Source organism: Primulina eburnea, chromosome 16 (genome assembly GCF_022965805.1).
Source record: "Primulina eburnea isolate SZY01 chromosome 16, ASM2296580v1, whole genome shotgun sequence".
Lineage (NCBI taxonomy): Eukaryota > Viridiplantae > Streptophyta > Magnoliopsida > Lamiales > Gesneriaceae > Primulina > Primulina eburnea.
In genome coordinates this window covers 5,732,200-5,750,160 of record NC_133116.1, presented here as the reverse complement: position 1 = coordinate 5,750,160, position 17,961 = coordinate 5,732,200, and the positions used below count along the sequence as shown (strand labels likewise).

At 36.9% G+C, this 17,961-nt stretch overlaps 2 protein-coding genes across 5 annotated transcripts; one reads left to right on the top strand and one right to left on the bottom strand.

Annotated features, from left to right (window-relative positions):
* LOC140817009 (protein Iojap-related, mitochondrial) lies at positions 1-6,579 on the bottom strand. Its single transcript, XM_073176560.1, is given in 5 exon segments — positions 1-377; positions 565-662; positions 1,062-1,149; positions 6,243-6,524; positions 6,526-6,579. Coding segments are annotated over 5 exon segments (579 nt in total). The 5' UTR covers positions 6,565-6,579; the 3' UTR covers positions 1-305.
* A 3,787-nt stretch (positions 6,580-10,366) lies between these two features.
* On the top strand, positions 10,367-16,730 carry LOC140817408 (uncharacterized). Of its 4 annotated transcripts, none has more exons than XM_073177077.1 (8): positions 10,369-10,530; positions 10,665-10,742; positions 10,853-11,590; positions 11,759-11,867; positions 12,142-12,262; positions 12,349-13,080; positions 14,163-15,813; positions 16,023-16,730. In XM_073177077.1, the coding sequence occupies exons 3-8, from the start codon at positions 11,398-11,400 to the stop codon at positions 16,418-16,420; spliced, it is 3,204 nt and encodes a 1,067-aa protein (XP_073033178.1). In that variant the 5' UTR covers positions 10,369-10,530; positions 10,665-10,742; positions 10,853-11,397; the 3' UTR covers positions 16,421-16,730. The 4 variants fall into 4 exon arrangements, with proteins under 4 accessions (XP_073033179.1, XP_073033178.1, XP_073033177.1 ...); XM_073177076.1 differs by having other exon boundaries at positions 10,665-11,249; positions 11,369-11,590; XM_073177078.1 differs by having other exon boundaries at positions 10,367-10,530; positions 10,665-11,590; positions 16,026-16,730.
* Positions 16,731-17,961: the final 1,231 nt, after the last annotated feature.

The following is a 17,961-nucleotide window of genomic DNA, read 5'->3' as shown; positions in this document are numbered from 1 at the left end:
TAAGAGCCAATAATTCCACCACCTCAGCATTCTATCGCTAGAGCCACTTATCTACGAGTTCGAGAATTAAGCAAATACAGTTATGATTCGGTTTAACATGGGAGAATTTCTTAGAGGCTCAAATTTGTTGTTGAACATTTGGACATTACCAAACAGCGGTAAAACATGAAATTTTAAACATGCTTCTTCATGTTATTCCATTCCATTCATCGCAATGACCATTGGCGACTTAGCATCTAGACATACAGGTGGATCATGATTTTCCGTTTCTGAAGCAGTGGTTAATGGCATCGCCCTAGACGACTCTACATGTGTGGTTGTGAAGATTTCTTCGAGTTATTCTTTTTGCGAACCTTGACAAAAGCCTTCTCCAAATCCTGTAATTATTAAAACATTGCAAGGTTGAAGCAAGCATGTCTCAAGCAGAAAAAATGACACTGCAAGCCCAAATTTTACTTTTTATTTTTTTAAGTTTTGAACTTTGAAATGCCAGAAGTTGATAATATATCACATGAAACTAAGCGAGTTAACTCCTCAGCTAATAATACTAGATTTGCAGTATACCTGAACTTGTTCAGCGTTCGATTTATCTGAGGCCCAAAGCCCCTCAAAGTTGTAATAAGCTCTTGCTTTCTCATCAACAGCATGCACGATCAATTTTCCTATCAAAATCATCAGAAGTCATGCAATCACAATATGTCAAAATGTTAAATCACTACTTAATTGCACCAAACATGTTAACCCTTTCTAATCAACTTCTAAACACACTTCTATTTATTTTATTGGTTTGTCCTATGAACTCCATAGAGTTAGATGTGGTTAAGACGAAACATAAGAAAGAAAATGTATGCTTTTAAGGAGCTTGAGATTCGAGGAAAAGGCAATTCAATTGAATTGAATGCAAAATTTGTCAACATGGTTAGCGAAGGTTTTTACCAAATCTTGTAAGCATTTTAGTCATTGTAGTCATAGCACTCGCTACCATTTGCACCAATGAAGATCATCTGGACTGGTGATTCAATTGTCTAGAAAGGAACATATGAAGGAGAAAAAACGGGTACCAGAATCTATTGCGATCCACTTTCCCCCTTCTTGCCCTACCACAGTAGGCAGCAACATCCTAATTGCTCCTCTCTGCTTTTGCTTAACCTGCTCATTTTAACAAAATAGTAAATCAAAAGTCAGCATGTAATGTCCAAAGCTACATCTATAGACTAAACTAAATCTACATCAACAAGTAACCATGGGATTGTTTCAAGGTTCAAGGAAGATTCAAGCACCATAAAGACTAATTTCTTGTATAAACCTCTAAAAACAGCTCTTTCACAAAACAAATTGACAACAATTGCTTTAATGCTATGCTAATATCATACAGAGTGAGGAGAAGTGCAGTGTAACAAAATTGGGCATGAAACTTAAATTTTGGGGGATCGATAATTGACTAATAGAAATTGAGACTTGACATTTGGACTGGTGTAGGTTTAAAATATTTGGGTAAGCACATCAATTATAGTTTTAGGTAAATCCACAGCCACTTAATCATACTACGATAATTTCACTGACATTTGCCATTAAAACTCAACCTTTCAAGGCGATAACGTATACAAAGTGGTTTTATAAATAAGTGTGTTTGCATAATATTTGATTTGCAGGCGTGCCATACAAAGTGGTTTTATAAATAAGTCCGTTTGCACAATATTTGATTTGCAGGCGTGTCAGGTGCAAAGATGCACCGATTTGTGTAAAAATGATAAAAAATCTAGTTTCTAAAAATCAAGCAAAAGCGAATCCTTAATTCGATCGTCGGTTCTAATCTCCTAAAACAAATATGACATCAAACTGAAGAAAACTATTTGAATTTGAAGAATAAACACCTGACATTGATTATATTTTCAATAGACGGTAGTAATTTACAAGACATAAAAATTTAACATATGAAGTTGAAATCTGAAACGATAAGACCTATAATGCTAGAAAATATACTGAAATGCTTGAAAACTAGGGTTTGAATATTGAAACTCAGTATAGAGTATTTGTAGATTTTTTTGTGCAGAGTTGTGTGTTTTTCTGTATTTGTCGATGTCCTTTTTCTTCCCAGCGTCTGTGCGGTTCTTCTCCATTCCCCCATGATCCATGTTCTTCCGCTTTTCATTCCACGATTTCTTCCTTTCATGCCACGATCTTCTCTTTCTTTTGCGCTTCGTGATCATTTCAAATTGATAGAGCTTGATCTGCTACTTTTGATGGGCTTGCGTAATTTAATTGGACCTCTCTAATTTAATTTGAGCTTGTAATTAAATTGGGCTCCCATCATTAAATATTTTGGCCCAAAAAATTGCCCCCCGCAAGCATTGGCCCATTGGACCAAAATGCTTGTATATAAGCCCGGTTCAACTCATTTGTTCGCAGTGGGCTGGGCCAAGCACCTAAGTCCAATTGGGAATTGGACTTTAAGTCTCACTGCCTCTTGAAATTCCCTCCTACGGGATCAAATTCAAACTCTCTAGCCCTCATTTTTCTTCCTTTTCGGCAATTTGTTCACCACTCCCTACTGCCACTGGAAGATCGACGCTTCTTGGAGCTTGCTCGCCTCCCTCTCGCTGTCATTCCCTTTGAACCGCGGTCACCCGAAGACGTTACAGGGCTCAAGATTCATCTCCGTCGCATCTCCCTGACTCCAGCGCCACGGGTTCCTCTTCCGCTCAAGCCAACGTTTCCGCCCCGCTATCTACTGTGTTCACAGTTCCGTCACGGGTCTCAATATTTTTCTTGTTGTCGACGAGTCCTCCAAGAGCGTTGGGCCATCTTCCTCCGAGAGGGCAAACGCCCTTCTCAGGTCACCACCTGACGGCGGCCATGGCGGTTATAGACACTCCTCTGGTTGTCTCTGTTCCTTCCACGCTGTCTGCTCCCACGTCGATCTCACCTTTGGTTGCACCGGCCTCCGTGGTGTTCTTTGCGGAACCGATTTTGCCCTCCACTGCCATGTGTATTTTCTCCTTTCTTTTTCTTGAACTTTATTCAGTGTTTCTCAGCTCCTTGAATGTTGTTAGTCGTCTTGAAAATTTCTTTCCCACTTTGTATAATGATTTTGTGGTGTGTATGAAGGACAAGTGTGTATTCTCTACTTCTCTCCCTGTTCGAGAAACTAAGGGATGGACGATTGGTTTATCAGAGTAGTTGGGCTAATTCTTTTGACGCTTGGTTGTTGTGGGGAATTGTTTGGTCTTTGCTTCGTGGGTGTTGTGGGGTGGCCATAGTGTGGTTTTGTAGCACACATCCTTAAAAATTAGTTTTCAGAACATTTCTTGTATGCATGTAGTGGTTTTCAACCCAAACACTCTACTGAATCTGATTCCATCTCGGTTGTCATTCCCACTTGTGATGAAGAAACTAGGTGTGTGATGCTTTTGTTTAAAATTGTGGGGGCTATGCTTTTGCTTATTCTCTTATTAGCTCTCAGATTGTCAGCTGCAGTATCATATCCGCCTCTGATTGCTTCCAATATGCCGACTCCGTGCTCAGAAATAGGTGTTCCATCTGTGCCCGCTATCATTTCAGCCTCGATTCTCACCTCGGTGATGGACACTCCCGTGATTCGCTCATCTACGGTGTCCGGTATGTCCTTGGCTTATAATTCATCCGTTTGATAAAGATGTTTGAGATACCAACGCATTTCTTGTAGGTGTACCTGCTGCTAATCAAACCTTCACCGGATTTCGGGGTCTCTCACCGGTTTGGGGTCATTGCTAAGGCTGGGTATGGACCGTTTCTCATGCATGGTTGTCAATTTTCTTCTTGTATCGTAGTGTTCTTATCTATCTGTTGTTCGGATTGCAGGACCAAAACTGCGAATTTCCTTGCCTCTGCCACCATCGGACCTGTCCGACATCCTTCATATCCGGACAATCAATTCCCCCCACCCGTCAATCAATTGTTCTTTCCCTTGCCTTCATTACGCCCTAGGGACTTGTTGCTCTCCCGACCTCTACTGCCTCATAGTCGGCATATTGGATGGAAGAACTACTTCCGAGGACGGAGTCGGCATATTGGAAGCAATCAAAGGCGGGATGATACTGCAACTGACAACCTGAGAACCAACAAGAGTATAAGCAAAAGCATAGCCCCCACAATTTTTAAGCAAAAGCATCACACACCTAGTTCTTTCATCACAAGTGAGAATGACAACTGAGGCAGAATTAGACTCAGTAGAGTGTTTGGAGTCGAAAATCACTGCATGCATACAAGAAATGTTCAGAAAACTCATTGTTACTGATGTGTGCTACAAAATCACATTATGGCAACCCCACCAAACCCACGAAACAAAGGCCAACGAATGGCTGAATAATACCAAATCCACAATTCCCACAACAACCAAGCGTCAAAAGAATTAGCCCCACTATTTTGATAAACCAATCGCCCATCGCTTAGTTTCTCGAACAGGAAGAGAAGCAGAGAATACACACTTGTCCTTCATACACGCCACAAAATCATCATACAAAGCAGGAAAGAAAATTCCAAGTCAATCAAGACGACCAACAACATTCAACATTCAAGGAGGCAGGAGCCGAGAAACACTGAATAAAGTCCAAGAAAAAGAAAGGAGAAAGTACCCATGGCAGTAGATGGCAAAATCGGTTGTGCCAAGAACTCCACGGAGGCCGATGCGACCAAAGGTGGGATCGACGTGAGAGCAGACGGCGTGGAAGGAACAAAGACAACATGAGGATTGTCTATAACCGTCATGGCCCTGGTCATGTGGTGACAGGGCCGAGAGGGGCGTTCGCCCTTGCGGAGAAAGATGGCCCAACGCTCGTTGGAAGACCCGTCGATGACCCGACAATAGCAAGGAAAGGATTGAGACCAGTGGCGGAACCGGCGAACGCAGTAGGTAGTGGGGCGGAAACGCTTGCTTGAACGGAAGAGGAACCCGCGACGCTGGAGTCAAGGAGATGCGACAGAGAGGATCTTGAGCCATGTAACTTCTTCGGGCGACCACGATGCAAAAAAAATGACGGCGAGAGGGAGGCGAGCAAGCTCCAAGAAAAAGCAGTCTTCCAGTGACAGCAGGGAGTGGTGAATCAATGAGAATGCCGAAAAAGAAGAGGAAGGAGGGCTGGAGAGTTTGACTTTGACTCCGTAGAAGGAATTCCAAGAGGCGGTGAGAATTAAAGTCCAATAGAGAATTGGGCTTAGGTGATTGGCCCACCACTGCGAACAAATGAGTTGAACCGGGCTTACATACAAGCATTTTGACTCAATGGGCCAATGCTTGTGGGGGGCAATTGTTTGGGCCCAAATATTTAATGACGGGAGCCCAATTTAAATACAAGCTCAAATTAAATTAGAGAGACCCAATTAAATTACACATGACCATCAAAGTAGCAGAACAAGCCCTGTCAATTTGAAATGATCACGAAGCGCAGAAGAAGGAGAAGATCGTGGCATGAAAGGGAGAAATTGTGGAATGAAAAGCGAAAGAACATGGATCACGGGGGAGTGGAGAAGAACCGCACAGGCGCTCGAAAGGAAAGAGACATAGGCAAACACAGAAAAACACACAACACTGCACAAAAAATCTGCAAATACTCTTTACTGAGTTTCAATATTCAAACACTAGTTTTCAAACATTTTGGTGTATTTTCTAGCATTATAGGTCTTATCGTTTCATATTTCAACAACTTTATATGTTAAATTTTTGTGTCTTGTAAATTCCTACCGTTTGTTGAAAATATAAAAAATGTTATGTGTTTATTCTTCAAATTCCAATAGTTTTCTTTGTTTTGGCGTCATATTTGTTTTAAGAGATTAGAACCGACGGTCGAATTTAGAAATAGCTTTTGCTTGATTTTTAGAAGTTATATTTTTTATCATTTTTACACAAATCGGTGCATATTTGCACATGGCACGCCCGCAAATCAAATATTGTGCAAACAAAGCGAAATGAATAATTTAGAAATCATTGCAATTTGGTGCACACACTTTGATATCATTATCCATTCACGCCATTTGAGAACACGCAGTAAATCCACGCACAAAGACAACACATTCAGAGTACAATCTATGTATAAATATGGTGGAATTCGATGGACGAACAAAAACATTTGTGGTTCCCATCTCAAAATATTAAATTACGAAGTGCTTCACAGGCACAGCTTTCGTCAGCTGCTGCCTTAAAAAAACTGCAGCAGGAAGGGTGATATATCGACAAATTCAGATTAGAATGGGGAACAGAAACCTGCCTTGTAAATTAGGGCTTGAGAGATGTTGCGAACGTGCCACGGAGACCGACCAGTGGCGATCACCATGTAATCTGTGAACTCACAACGTTCTGGAGCTGGAATAACCTTAACATCGTCGGCTCCGACATCATTGAGGATCTTTTCAACCTCCTCCAAGCTTAACAATTCCTTCTTCGTTGCGACAAAGTCTGTGACGTCATGTGAAATGCTGGAGAATCCGAATTGACGAGAAAAAATTGAAGAAGAGGTTAGGTCTTCACACCGATGAGTGAAGGAAAATGACAGGAGAGGACAGAACTCGGCGGCGCAACACCGACCACATTGAATCGCCACCGCACTGGCAGGGGTATAGCACGTCCCAATGGGGCAAATAGGGCTTTTGTTTTTTGACTTATTTTTATATTATTAGTGTTATATATTTGCATATCATTCATTACTCAGCGATGTTCCATATCATATGATTTATTTTCGCTGTCATTTGATCAATTTTTCACTGTCATGTAATTCATTTTTAGTAAAAACTTGTGTGAGACGGTCTCACATGTCGTATTTGTGAGATAGATCTCTTATTTGGATCACCCATGAAAAAGTATTACTTTTTATGCTTAGACTATTACTTTGTATTGTGAATATGAGTATGGTTGACCCGTCTCAGGGATTATAATCCGTGAGACGGTCTCACATGAGACCCACTCTTCATTTTTTATATTATGATTATGATAATAAACTGATGACAAAAATTTAAAATGAGAATATTCATCAAATTAGATGACTTAATCTATAATTTAAAAATATACGAGTATAAAATAGGAAATAATCAAATTACGAAATCCAAATTTTAATTTTACCAGATTAGTAAATTTAGTCATTATTTTATGGTTATTTTTATATATGTCATTTATTTTAAAATATCTCCAAAAATTAAATCTATTTTTTTTTATGTTTTGTTTTATAGTATATACAAATCGAATCGAGCTGAATATAAAAAAAATTTAAATTTGAATTATATATTTTAGTTCAAATGGAATTCATATATAAAATTTTTATATTTTTTGCTCGAATTTAATTTGAATCAAGTCTCGAGTTCAAATTACTAATATACTTTTGATCTGATCAAACTACATGAATATTACTTGAGTACCTCAAAGTAACCATTTCTAATTTAACCCTTTCGTAATATGTTATGCAATTCGATGTGTGAGCTTATTAATAATATTCATATCTATTTAATCTTATTCATATATTTTTCTCAAATTTCTCTCTATTCTCAAAGTTAACATCTATATTTTTTAAAATATCTATTTATTCTAATAATTAAATTACGTGAACACCTATAACTAAAGTCTTAATATTAATCATACCGATTAGAGTTCTTAATTGAAATTTTCAACGACAATCAATGATTAATTTTGTTAATTTAACACGAAAGAGAGAGGCTACTGATCTCGTAATTATTATGTGACAAAGATATGTAATGATAAGTATCTTTCTAAATTAAGAGACTAAAATTTATAGTATGTTTTGCGACAAGCGACACACACTCACATATATTTATATATATACAAAAGTAGGTCTTTTGTTAGACGGTCTCACGAATCTTTATCTGTGAGACGGGTCAACCCTACTGATATTCACAATAAAAAATAATACTCTTAACATAAAAAACGATATTTTTTATGGATGACTCAAATAAGAGATCTGTTTCACAAAATATGACCCATGAAATCGTCTCATATAAGTTTTTGCCTATATACAATCATTAACATAATGAATTCAACATATAATTTGGATTTTTCTAAAATATCATCAATCTTATAAAACTAAACATATCTTTACTATATTATGTTTCACAAACAAATATTTTTCCATCCGATCTATTATTTTTTATATAATTTCAATTTTAAAAATTGATACATTTCATTTTAAAAGTTATAAAAAATAATATTTTTTATAGATAACGTATATCACGTAAGTTATTAATATATATTATATTTGATGGGGGATGAATGGAGTGTGCTGTGACAGTGGGAATGTGGGATAATTATAGACGTTCTCTAGTTGTTGGCTTATGTGGTCCATTACAACGATTATAAAAAAAATCAATATTTTTTTATTTTCATATACGAAAGAAAAAATATGATTCCTTAACTTATTGGTGGAAATAAAATTTGATATTTTTAAAAGTATGAATGAAAGAGTTTTCTCTCATTTTCAATCAAAAGTAATAATTGCTACAACCACTTGGGGGAAACAAAAATCTTGATAGGACAATTTGAATAATTATCACCAAATTTGACATTGGTTTTTTAAATGGTTCAGGATAATAAAATATTAAATTTATATTGGTTGGTGTAGGTAGAATTTAATTAAAAGAGCCGAATTAGTTCTGTGTATCAGGCAAAGTTATTATCCATGAATCAAACTAGGGCTGCAAACGAACCGAACATGTTCGCGAGTTTTTCGAGCCGGCTCAATAAATATTCGATTCGTATTCGAACTTATCGAATTTGAGCCGAACTCGAACACGTTCGAACTTTTTTTCGAGCCGAACTCGAGCCCAAATTATTTTGTTCGATAGCTCGCGAATAGTTCGCGAGCCTTAATATTTTATTAATATAATATAATTATATATATATATATATATACATTTCGAATATTTCGAGCATTTCGAGCTTTCAAACCTTAATATCCGAGCAATAATTCGAATAGTTCACGAATATATTCGAATAGTTCGAGCCGAACTCGAACTCGAACTTCATTTCGAGCCGAGCTCGAGCCCAAATATTTGAAATTATCGAACTTCGAATCGAGCTCGAACTCGAATATACCTATTTCGAGCCGAATTCGAGCCTGACTTTTTTACTATTATTCGGCTCGATTCGATTCGTTTGCACCCCTAAATCAAACACATGCTTGTATTAGTATCACATACATTTAGGATGAATAAATTCTTCCCATACAAAAACAAACTTATATAAAATTGTATCACAGTTCAATTTTATGCTCTAAATCTCATATCCAACCACTTGATTCATGAAAAATATTATTTTTTATTTCAAATATAGATCGTGTCGAACAGTCTCAAAAACATGAATTCATGAGACAATCTCATAGAGACGTACCTAATTGGAAAGCATAGAGAGTTGTTACATGAAAATGTCAGCCTCATAATATGGATATAGATAGGTGTGTGGCCAATCAAATGGTTTGATCATGTATTTCATATATTTGCATTTGTGATTAAATTTTTTTCAAGTCTATATCAACACCCCACGGAATTTCTTAACACAAAGGGAAATTTGCAATATATTCTCAAGACAAGAATACCTTCAAAAAATTTGACAACGTTGTTTACTACAAACAGAAGCAAACGTAAAATATTTACCATCTATACCAAAACTAAACACATATGTTATTGGTTCTCTTTTGGTATATTAATTAATTAAATTATTAAATGCTCCAGCAATAAGATCCATCGTGTGGATGGAGGATTCCTAGTTTAATTGCTCTATATTACACAATAGTTGTTAGGAATATTTTTTTTTTTACATACAGTCATATTTAATATTCATTTGTCTAGATTATCCGATAATTGAAGTCATGTTAAAGAATAAACAAATTCAAAATCGAGTCGAATTAAGTAAAATTAAGCAGATTACTATGCGAACTTTTGTTAGTTCATATATCCCCATTTACAATTTTCGAACGTACTAAGAGAAAACATGTTCCTAATATCTTTGATCTACGCTCAAATGAAAACCCAAATAATAACAATAACAACAACAAAGTCGTTAATTAAAATAACATAAAAAGTATTGTGAAATAGTCTAATGAGTCAATTTTGATTGACATATATTTTATTTGGTCAGTTTGAAAATATATTAATTTTTATGTCAAAAATATTACTTTATATTGTAAATATGAATAAAACTATAACAAAAAAATTTCCGTAAATTGTCTTACAGTATATTTACCTTGAAATAAAAACACCATTATCTCTTTAGATATGAACATAGTTTTCTCACACCAAATCTGAACAGCTGCACCCGCAAAACCATGAAATTATGTCCCAAACCACTCATTTATGTCACCATTATTACACTACCCTCCTTTTATTTTTCATTTAATTTAGGAGTAAAATTACAAAAAAAGTGGAAAAATAAAAGTGTAATAAGAAAATGAAAGAAGAGCAAAGAGAAGGAAAAAATGGTAACTGCAGAAAAAGAATGAAAAGAAAATGGAGAATCAAAGCTGACCGAGAGAGAGAAAGTAACAAAACTATAGAAAGGTAGTCAAATTAAAGGGAAAACCAATTCCAGATTATCACTGTCTACACATTGTTTTCCACAATTATTATCGTTAATCACTTCATTTTTTTTTGTTGTTTACGAGTTTCATTTGCATTTCTTTTTTCCTTTTTAGCTTTGCTGCTGCTGTCGTGGTGGTGGTGCTACTACCTGCTGCACATTTCGCTTTCTCCCCTTGCAATCTACCTCTCACGTGAACAATAACTAGGCCCTTTATTCACCTTTTCATTCGTCTTTTCTAGGTTTTCTTTCTACTGTTTTGCCTGATCTTGGATTTCTCTTGATCTGCTCACTTCCCTTCAGATCCAGATCACTTGTTGAGCGTGTAATGTTCAGAGGACTCGAGGGTTATGCAGTAAAGCTGAGTCTTGAAGTGGATATCGTGGAATGACATTTTTGTGCTTGTTCTTGAGCTTGTTTCATCCTTTGGAGCTGCTGAATTTTGCTGCCTGTGTTAAAAGTGTTTGCTTTGGTGGTAAGTTGTGGTGGGTTTGGAGTGTTGGTTCCGGAAGTGGATTCTGAATTGGGTCTGGGATAATTTAGTAGACTTTGGTAGTTTAGGTGTTATTTGAAGTGGGTGTCGTTGAGCTGCAGAAGAAATATAGAGTTACATGATATTGGTGCAAATGGGTAAAAAGGTGACATTTTTCTTCGATGTACCGAATGTGAAGTGGGATTTGATTCTTAGGTGTTGTAGAGGGTAAGTGTTGGAATGAATTTTCTTTACGGAGATACTGGATCGAATTGTGTGATTTCAATGATTTGCTGTTTGAGTTGGGATTTTTGTTTTTTCTGAAGCGTTTGACTGGCAAAATATAGGCTGAATTTAAGGTGAGGATTTCAAATTAATGCCTCCATCTCCGGCTGTGAGGGTTTTCCCACGTACGGAAATGACGGTAGAGAATCACAAGAGAGGGCGCAGTCTCGAGAGCGGGATTCACTATCGAGATGACGACGATCTTGCTCTGTTCAACGAGTCGCGGAGCAAAGAAAAAGAGAATTTCTTGCTTCAGTCGAATGACGACTTTGAGGAGATATTCTGTGAGTTTTCACACCCTTGATCTGCTTTCAGATTATCTGCATTTATGGCTTTGGTATTTAGCGAATAATGTGCCCCGTGTTTTTTGTTTATTTGCTTAGTCTTGCTGACAAACGTTGCCTCTTTTTTTGTCTCCTGTCTTTTGTTTTTTCGTTTATGGCATTTGGCAGCTACAAAGTTTAGGTACATACCAGATCACAAGCTTGGAGTCTCCATTCCTGCTAGGGGTGAGAGTAGTGACCTGCTCAACACAGAGGGAGATAAAAATGACTATGATTGGTTTGTTCTTTTCTTTTTGTTATTTTGTTCTTGATTTTCTTTTCTTTCTCTCGTTTGAATTTTGTTGGTATAAAAAAAGGGCTAAAGGATATAGCAAAAATCCATTTTGCGCATTAACATTTTCCTGATGATTCTATCCAAGTTATTGAAACTTAGAAGTTCTGATATTGAACTTTGGGCAAAAGTAATACCCATCAGTGATTGCATAAAATGATAACTGGCGGTATTTCATTCTCCTTGTGTTCCTTACTGTGCCATTCGAACTATGTTGCAGGTTGATAACGCCTCCTGAAACTCCTCTTTTTACTTCTTTGGATGATGATGCGCCACCAATTAATCTTGCGCCTAGGGGAAGGTCAAGGAGTCAACCTGTTCCAGTCCCGCTGTCATCCTCAGTATGATCTTACAAGAAGACTTGATTATGATATGACTCGTTTTTTATGTTCGTCTGAAATTGTTCATAAATGTGTTTTAACTGCAGACAGAGAAGGGTTGCAGAAATAGTAGAGGTAGCGCAAGTCCTCAACGCTTGAGCCCATCTCCTCAATCGAGTAACAATACACTGCAATCAAGAAGTAGGCCGCTTTCTGCTACACACTCAAGCCCACCGCCTACTTTGCAACATCCTTCTGATTTAAGAAGGTTGTCGTCCCCACTGAGTAAACCAAAACCTGCTCTGCGGTCTAGTACACCCAGCCCAAGGAGGATGAGCACTGGTTCAGTCAGCGCTGTCGCCCCATCGGGAGTTAGAGGTGCCTCCCCCATCAAGACGAGTCGGGGGAACTCTGCTTCACCAAAAATACGCACATGGCAATCTAACATCCCTGGCTTTTCTTCTGAGGCCCCACCTAATCTTCGTACCTCACTGGCTGATAGACCAGCATCATATGTACGAGGTTCTTCTCCAGCATCAAGGAACAGCTCCCGATCTGGAAGACAATCCATGTCTCCAACCGCTTCTAGAAGTGTCAGTTCGTCACACAGTCATGATAGGGATCCATTTAGTGTCCATAGTAAAGCATCAGTTGCATCATCTGGTGATGATGATGCTGAGTCGCCACAATCCTTACCTATCAGCAGCTCAGAACGTTCAGCTCCTAGAAGCATAGGGACTCTCCCAAGCATGAGGACTGTTGGATATTCCAAGAAACCGTCTAAAATTTTGTTCAGCTCCGCCCCCAAAAGATCCTTCGACCTGGCGCTCCGACAAATGGTTAGGCAACTTTCTGTATTAGTTTTCCCTTTTCCCTTTGGTTTCTTGGTAATGGATCACACTATCTTGTTATTCCAGTTGTTGATATTTGTTTCCTTCTGCTCAGTGTCAGAATGCAGTTCAACAATGACTTGCTATATTAAGTGACCGACCATGTCTCTTAATTGAAAATTCAATGGGTTTACTTTTCTGAATATATCTTGTATGTGTGTCTATTTTTGCATGTGCACAGTCTTTAATAAATGCTGTTGTGTCCATCTGTTCCTTGCATAGCGGAAGTGCAACATTGTGGTTAATCATAGAATGCTGATTTTTTTTTGGCACTATTCACCAGATTTTCTGGATGGTGTTTGTTCGATTTACTATTTTCTTTTTTTAGTGCTAATTTTAGTTTGAGTTTTTATATTGGCTCTATAGTTGATGAGGAAAGTATTTTCTGGTATATTTTTACATAAAATTTGCATACCACGTGTCAATATATGCATATACCAAACTGCTTAATTTGATGCTGTGATTGGATTTATTTTTCTCTGATAGTAAGGTCATGGATACCAAGGTTGTAGTTGATCTTTTTCCCACTTTTCCTGCTATGATGTGCTTATAGCTTCTTGATCCATCAACTTAACTCGCCTGGCTGCACCATATTACTAACTTGATATCAAGAGCCATGCATGAGCTTCTACTTCTAGGCTTCACCTTTCAGAAAATGATTGTAACCACCAAAATTTAATACATGACTTCATGAGTTCTTCATAATCATCATCAAACAAGGGAAAAAAACCTGTTTGCATTTGTGCACGGAAAAAATAGTGGTAATGGCTGATGCATGATGAAATTACAATTTGAAGGATACTTAAAACTAGTTTCGGGATGGGTGAAGTAGAATGATTTAATATAAGGTGGAGTGACTCAAGATTAATAAGTATTGCCTATTCTGGACTGTGGACCACGCTTGGTCTGTATGATGGTTTCCCAACAGGTCAAATATGATACGGCCATGTCATTTCCTGAAGCATGTTTTATTACTGTATCTTTTAACTGATTCCACGAGGTGACATTTTTTTCCATGTAATTGTATGCAGGATAAGAAGGGCCCTCAGAATATGTTTAGACCCCTCTTGTCCAGTGTCCCCAGTTCAACTTTTGCAAGCGTACATCATCGTTCTCTGACATCCCGAAATTCTTCAATCACAACTAGCAGCAATGCCAGTTCTGACCAAGGAATGAGTGGAGCACTTGATACAAGAGAAATTGAGCTAAACCAGGAAGATTTGACCCGTGAAAGTGTGAAAGCACAATATCTTAATTTGCAGGATGAAATATTTTCAATGGATCAAGCTGATGCTTTGAATGAAGATTTTGGGAACAAGATCATGAAAGAGTCCACTCTTAGTCAGCATGTCGAAATTGATGGCCCCTCCATAGTAAATTCTCGGTTTGTTGTTGCTGACCGAAATAGCCAACTGGACAAGGCTGCAGCTATGGATGATTATTCAAATGGTGATGGTCCACCAGATATGGCAATATGCTCGAAATGCGGCCTCAAGTTTCGTTCTGATGAAGATGTGATGGAAGGATACTTACAATTTTGTGCTAAGTGTGCGAACTTGGAAATAAATACAAGGCATAGTTCGCTTGAGATTTTGGACCAGTCTACTCCAGAACCATTGAAAACTACCTGTTCTGGTAACATTGTGATAGATTATCTTGATGAGGTTACCGCTGAGGGTCAAGATTTATATAGCGAGCCAAGTCAGAATCCTGCAGCACTTCTGGTTGAGGAAGGGATAACGACTTCTGCCGCCGATCAAGAGATTATTCATCAGCTGTATGGTGACTTTGGCCACCAGCAGTTGCAGCATGGCGGGGCCAATTTAAATTCTACGGTGGAAGTTCCTGAAGGTGCGGGCATTTCTTTGCTGCTGAAGAAATCAAGTAGCAGCAGAGGACCCATTGTCCAAAGCAGGAGTTTTACTGCGAGTACCACCTGCTGTGATGATTTCTCCTATATGAGGGACTCTATGAATAGCATAAGAAGCTCCATTGGGCACATCAGTGCATCTGTGTCATCTTCTGTTGATATGGGCTATTCGAGAAAAATAGAAACTCGGGTTCAAAGGCAATCAAGTGGCCGAAAATCAGATACAGAAAATTGGATGCTTGATATGCCTACACACAAACGATCTGCCTCATCTTTGTCCGGTGCTTCAAGTCATTGCTTCCAGGTCCAAAGTGCAGCACCAAGTTTCCACGAAGATAGTATCGGGGCCGTAAAATGTGTTGATCCAAGTGAACAATATCTGGCTTCTGAATATATGGATTCTGAAAGCCACATCTTTAAATCTGCTGCTGAATTAACTGACCATCTCATGAATGTCCACTCCGAAGATATTTCAGTTTTGCCAGTTTCAACTTCGGATTCTAATAATTCAATGGATGCAGATACACTATCTGCACATTCGCAGCCCTGTGGTCATGGGGAAGATGAGATGCAAAGCCCTTGTCCTGTTGTAGTGGATGTTGAAGAAGCTCACACTCCAAGGTCTTTGGATACTATGCCAGAAATCGAAATGGATAATGCTGATATTGTTGCTGCTGATTGTCATTCTGATGTAGATTCCATTAATTCCCACACAGATGAATTACTGGAGCCCTCTGATTCAGTGGCACAAAATAATGCTATAACAACTTTTGAAGAATTTTATATTTCAGATTCAGCCCGTGGTGCCCCTGGTATGTGCATCAGATTTTTGAATGTTTGTGTTTCTGATTCTCTTTTATTTTTAATCTTATGTTCGAGCTTCTTATTCTTTATTCTTCCTTCCCCATATTTGACGATCTTGTCTTGTTACTGTGTCCTAGTCTTATTCTGCAGTGGAAGGCTAGTCCTTTTCAAATGTTATTCTCTTCTCTAATTCATGAAACTTTCACTCTAATTGTAGAAGACTCCGATGGAAAAAAGTCCCGAAGCCTGACTCTAGAAGAAGCAACAGATGCAATCCTCTTCTGCAGCTCCATTGTCCACAATCTCACATACGAAGCTGTGAACATAGCTATAGATAAAGAAACACCACGAGTGGAACCAGTTCTACGACCGGAGATCCCGTTTGTTGCCAAATCCAATTCAAACAGACCGGAGATCCGGTCAAGAAACACTGGGAAACGTAATTCCAGATCCCAGAAAACTCGACAGAAGAAGTTGGAAACCGACCCAAAACCTGCTTCCATTGATGCTGAAACGGAAGAGAAGTTCATTCCACACGTAGTTAAATCTCCATATAAGTGGGACAGCATGAAGCCTCCAAAGTTGGAGTCCAAGTGTAATTGCACAATCATGTAGGATTCTCCGGCAGCTGTGGCATTGCTATGTGTTTCTACCATCATTTTCAGGCCTTTTGTTGGTTTTAATTCTTTTGTAGGAAAAATATATACACTTCCCGCTTAGAGATTTGATCATTCATGTAAAGTTCTGATTCTATTATTAGGCTGATCATAATAGAGGAATTGCAATATTCTTGTTTGTCAGTATTTGGTTTTGTGGTGAATTCTTTTCTTCTGACGCTCAAGGAAATTGCATTCGGATGGTTATTTGTAATTGTTGGTGGTAAATAATGTCGCACTTGAAATATACATTTCGTATTGAAATTGGATTTCAGGGGCCTCGTCACTTTCTATTTAACATACGAACACAAAATAAATATTTAAATAAAGGAATTTTGCATGATCAAATCGCTAATAAATGTTATACGGGTTTTTTCGCCGATTTATGAAAGCACAAAAAAATACGTGTAATAATATAGTTTGGAAAAAAAAATGATAAATCCTAATACAGGAAAATAGGGACAGTTCACATGGAGAAGACAAAATTCTAGAGGCATGATAAAAATAGTGGTGGGACATTTAATAATTTGAAGGCATAGGTACATGCAGGATATTTTGATGTTTACTTTGGATCACGGGTGTATTTTATCTTTGCAAATTCTATTTTATTAATAAAAGAGAGTATTTTTTTTATCTAACTGTGTATCATCTATATCTATATCTATATACCTATAAAAGTGTGGATGATGGGCAAAATTTTTTGATTGTGATTTTACTACTTTACCCAAAAACTATGCATTGTTTGTATTAATTGCATGGGCATTGGTGGAAAAAATATATAAAATTTAGGGACAAATTTGGGATAATGGATTTGTAATGTATTGATTATGTATTTAATTGAGGTATTTATTTTTTTGAACTCATTAAACACATGAGGATCATAGTGTTTTTATTTTTTTAATAGAAAATTGTAAAATAAGAAATTTTGAAAATAATATTACATAAAAATTGAATCGATATTCGATAATAAAAAATATATTAGAAAAATAATATTTTCTTCATACATAATTCTTACAAAAAATATTAAAAAAAATATATATTTAACTATTATACTTATAAAAGTATATAAAAGTACAAAAAGAATAACAAAATTTTCCTTGTAAATTTTCTACTATTCTCATAAATTGTGTATTGTTAGATTAGTTGCATGAAAATTACACAATCATTAAATACATAAGGATTAAAATAGTGTTTTTATTTTTTAATAAAAAATTGCAACATAAGAATCTTTGAAAATAATGTTACATAAAAATTGAATAAATATTTTATAATAAAAATACATTAGAGAAATAATATTTTCTTGATACATAATTCTTAGAAAAAATATTAAAACAATAGTTTTTTTTTAATTTTAAAAAATCATTAAAAATATTAAAAGAATATATATTTAACTATTATACTTATAAAAGTGTAAAAATAATAACAAAGTTTTTCATTCTAAATTTTCTATCATCCCCTTAAATTGTGTGTTGTTAGATTAATTGCATGGAAATTTTCTAC

Coding starts and splice junctions, on each gene's coding strand:
- LOC140817408 (XM_073177077.1), top strand. CDS start 11,398: ATGCCTCCATCTCCGGCTGTGAGGGTTTTCCCACGTACGGAAATGACG. Junction 11,591..11,758: donor CGACTTTGAGGAGATATTCT/GTGAGTTTTCAC, acceptor GGCATTTGGCAG/CTACAAAGTTTAGGTACATA. Junction 11,868..12,141: donor GATAAAAATGACTATGATTG/GTTTGTTCTTTT, acceptor ACTATGTTGCAG/GTTGATAACGCCTCCTGAAA.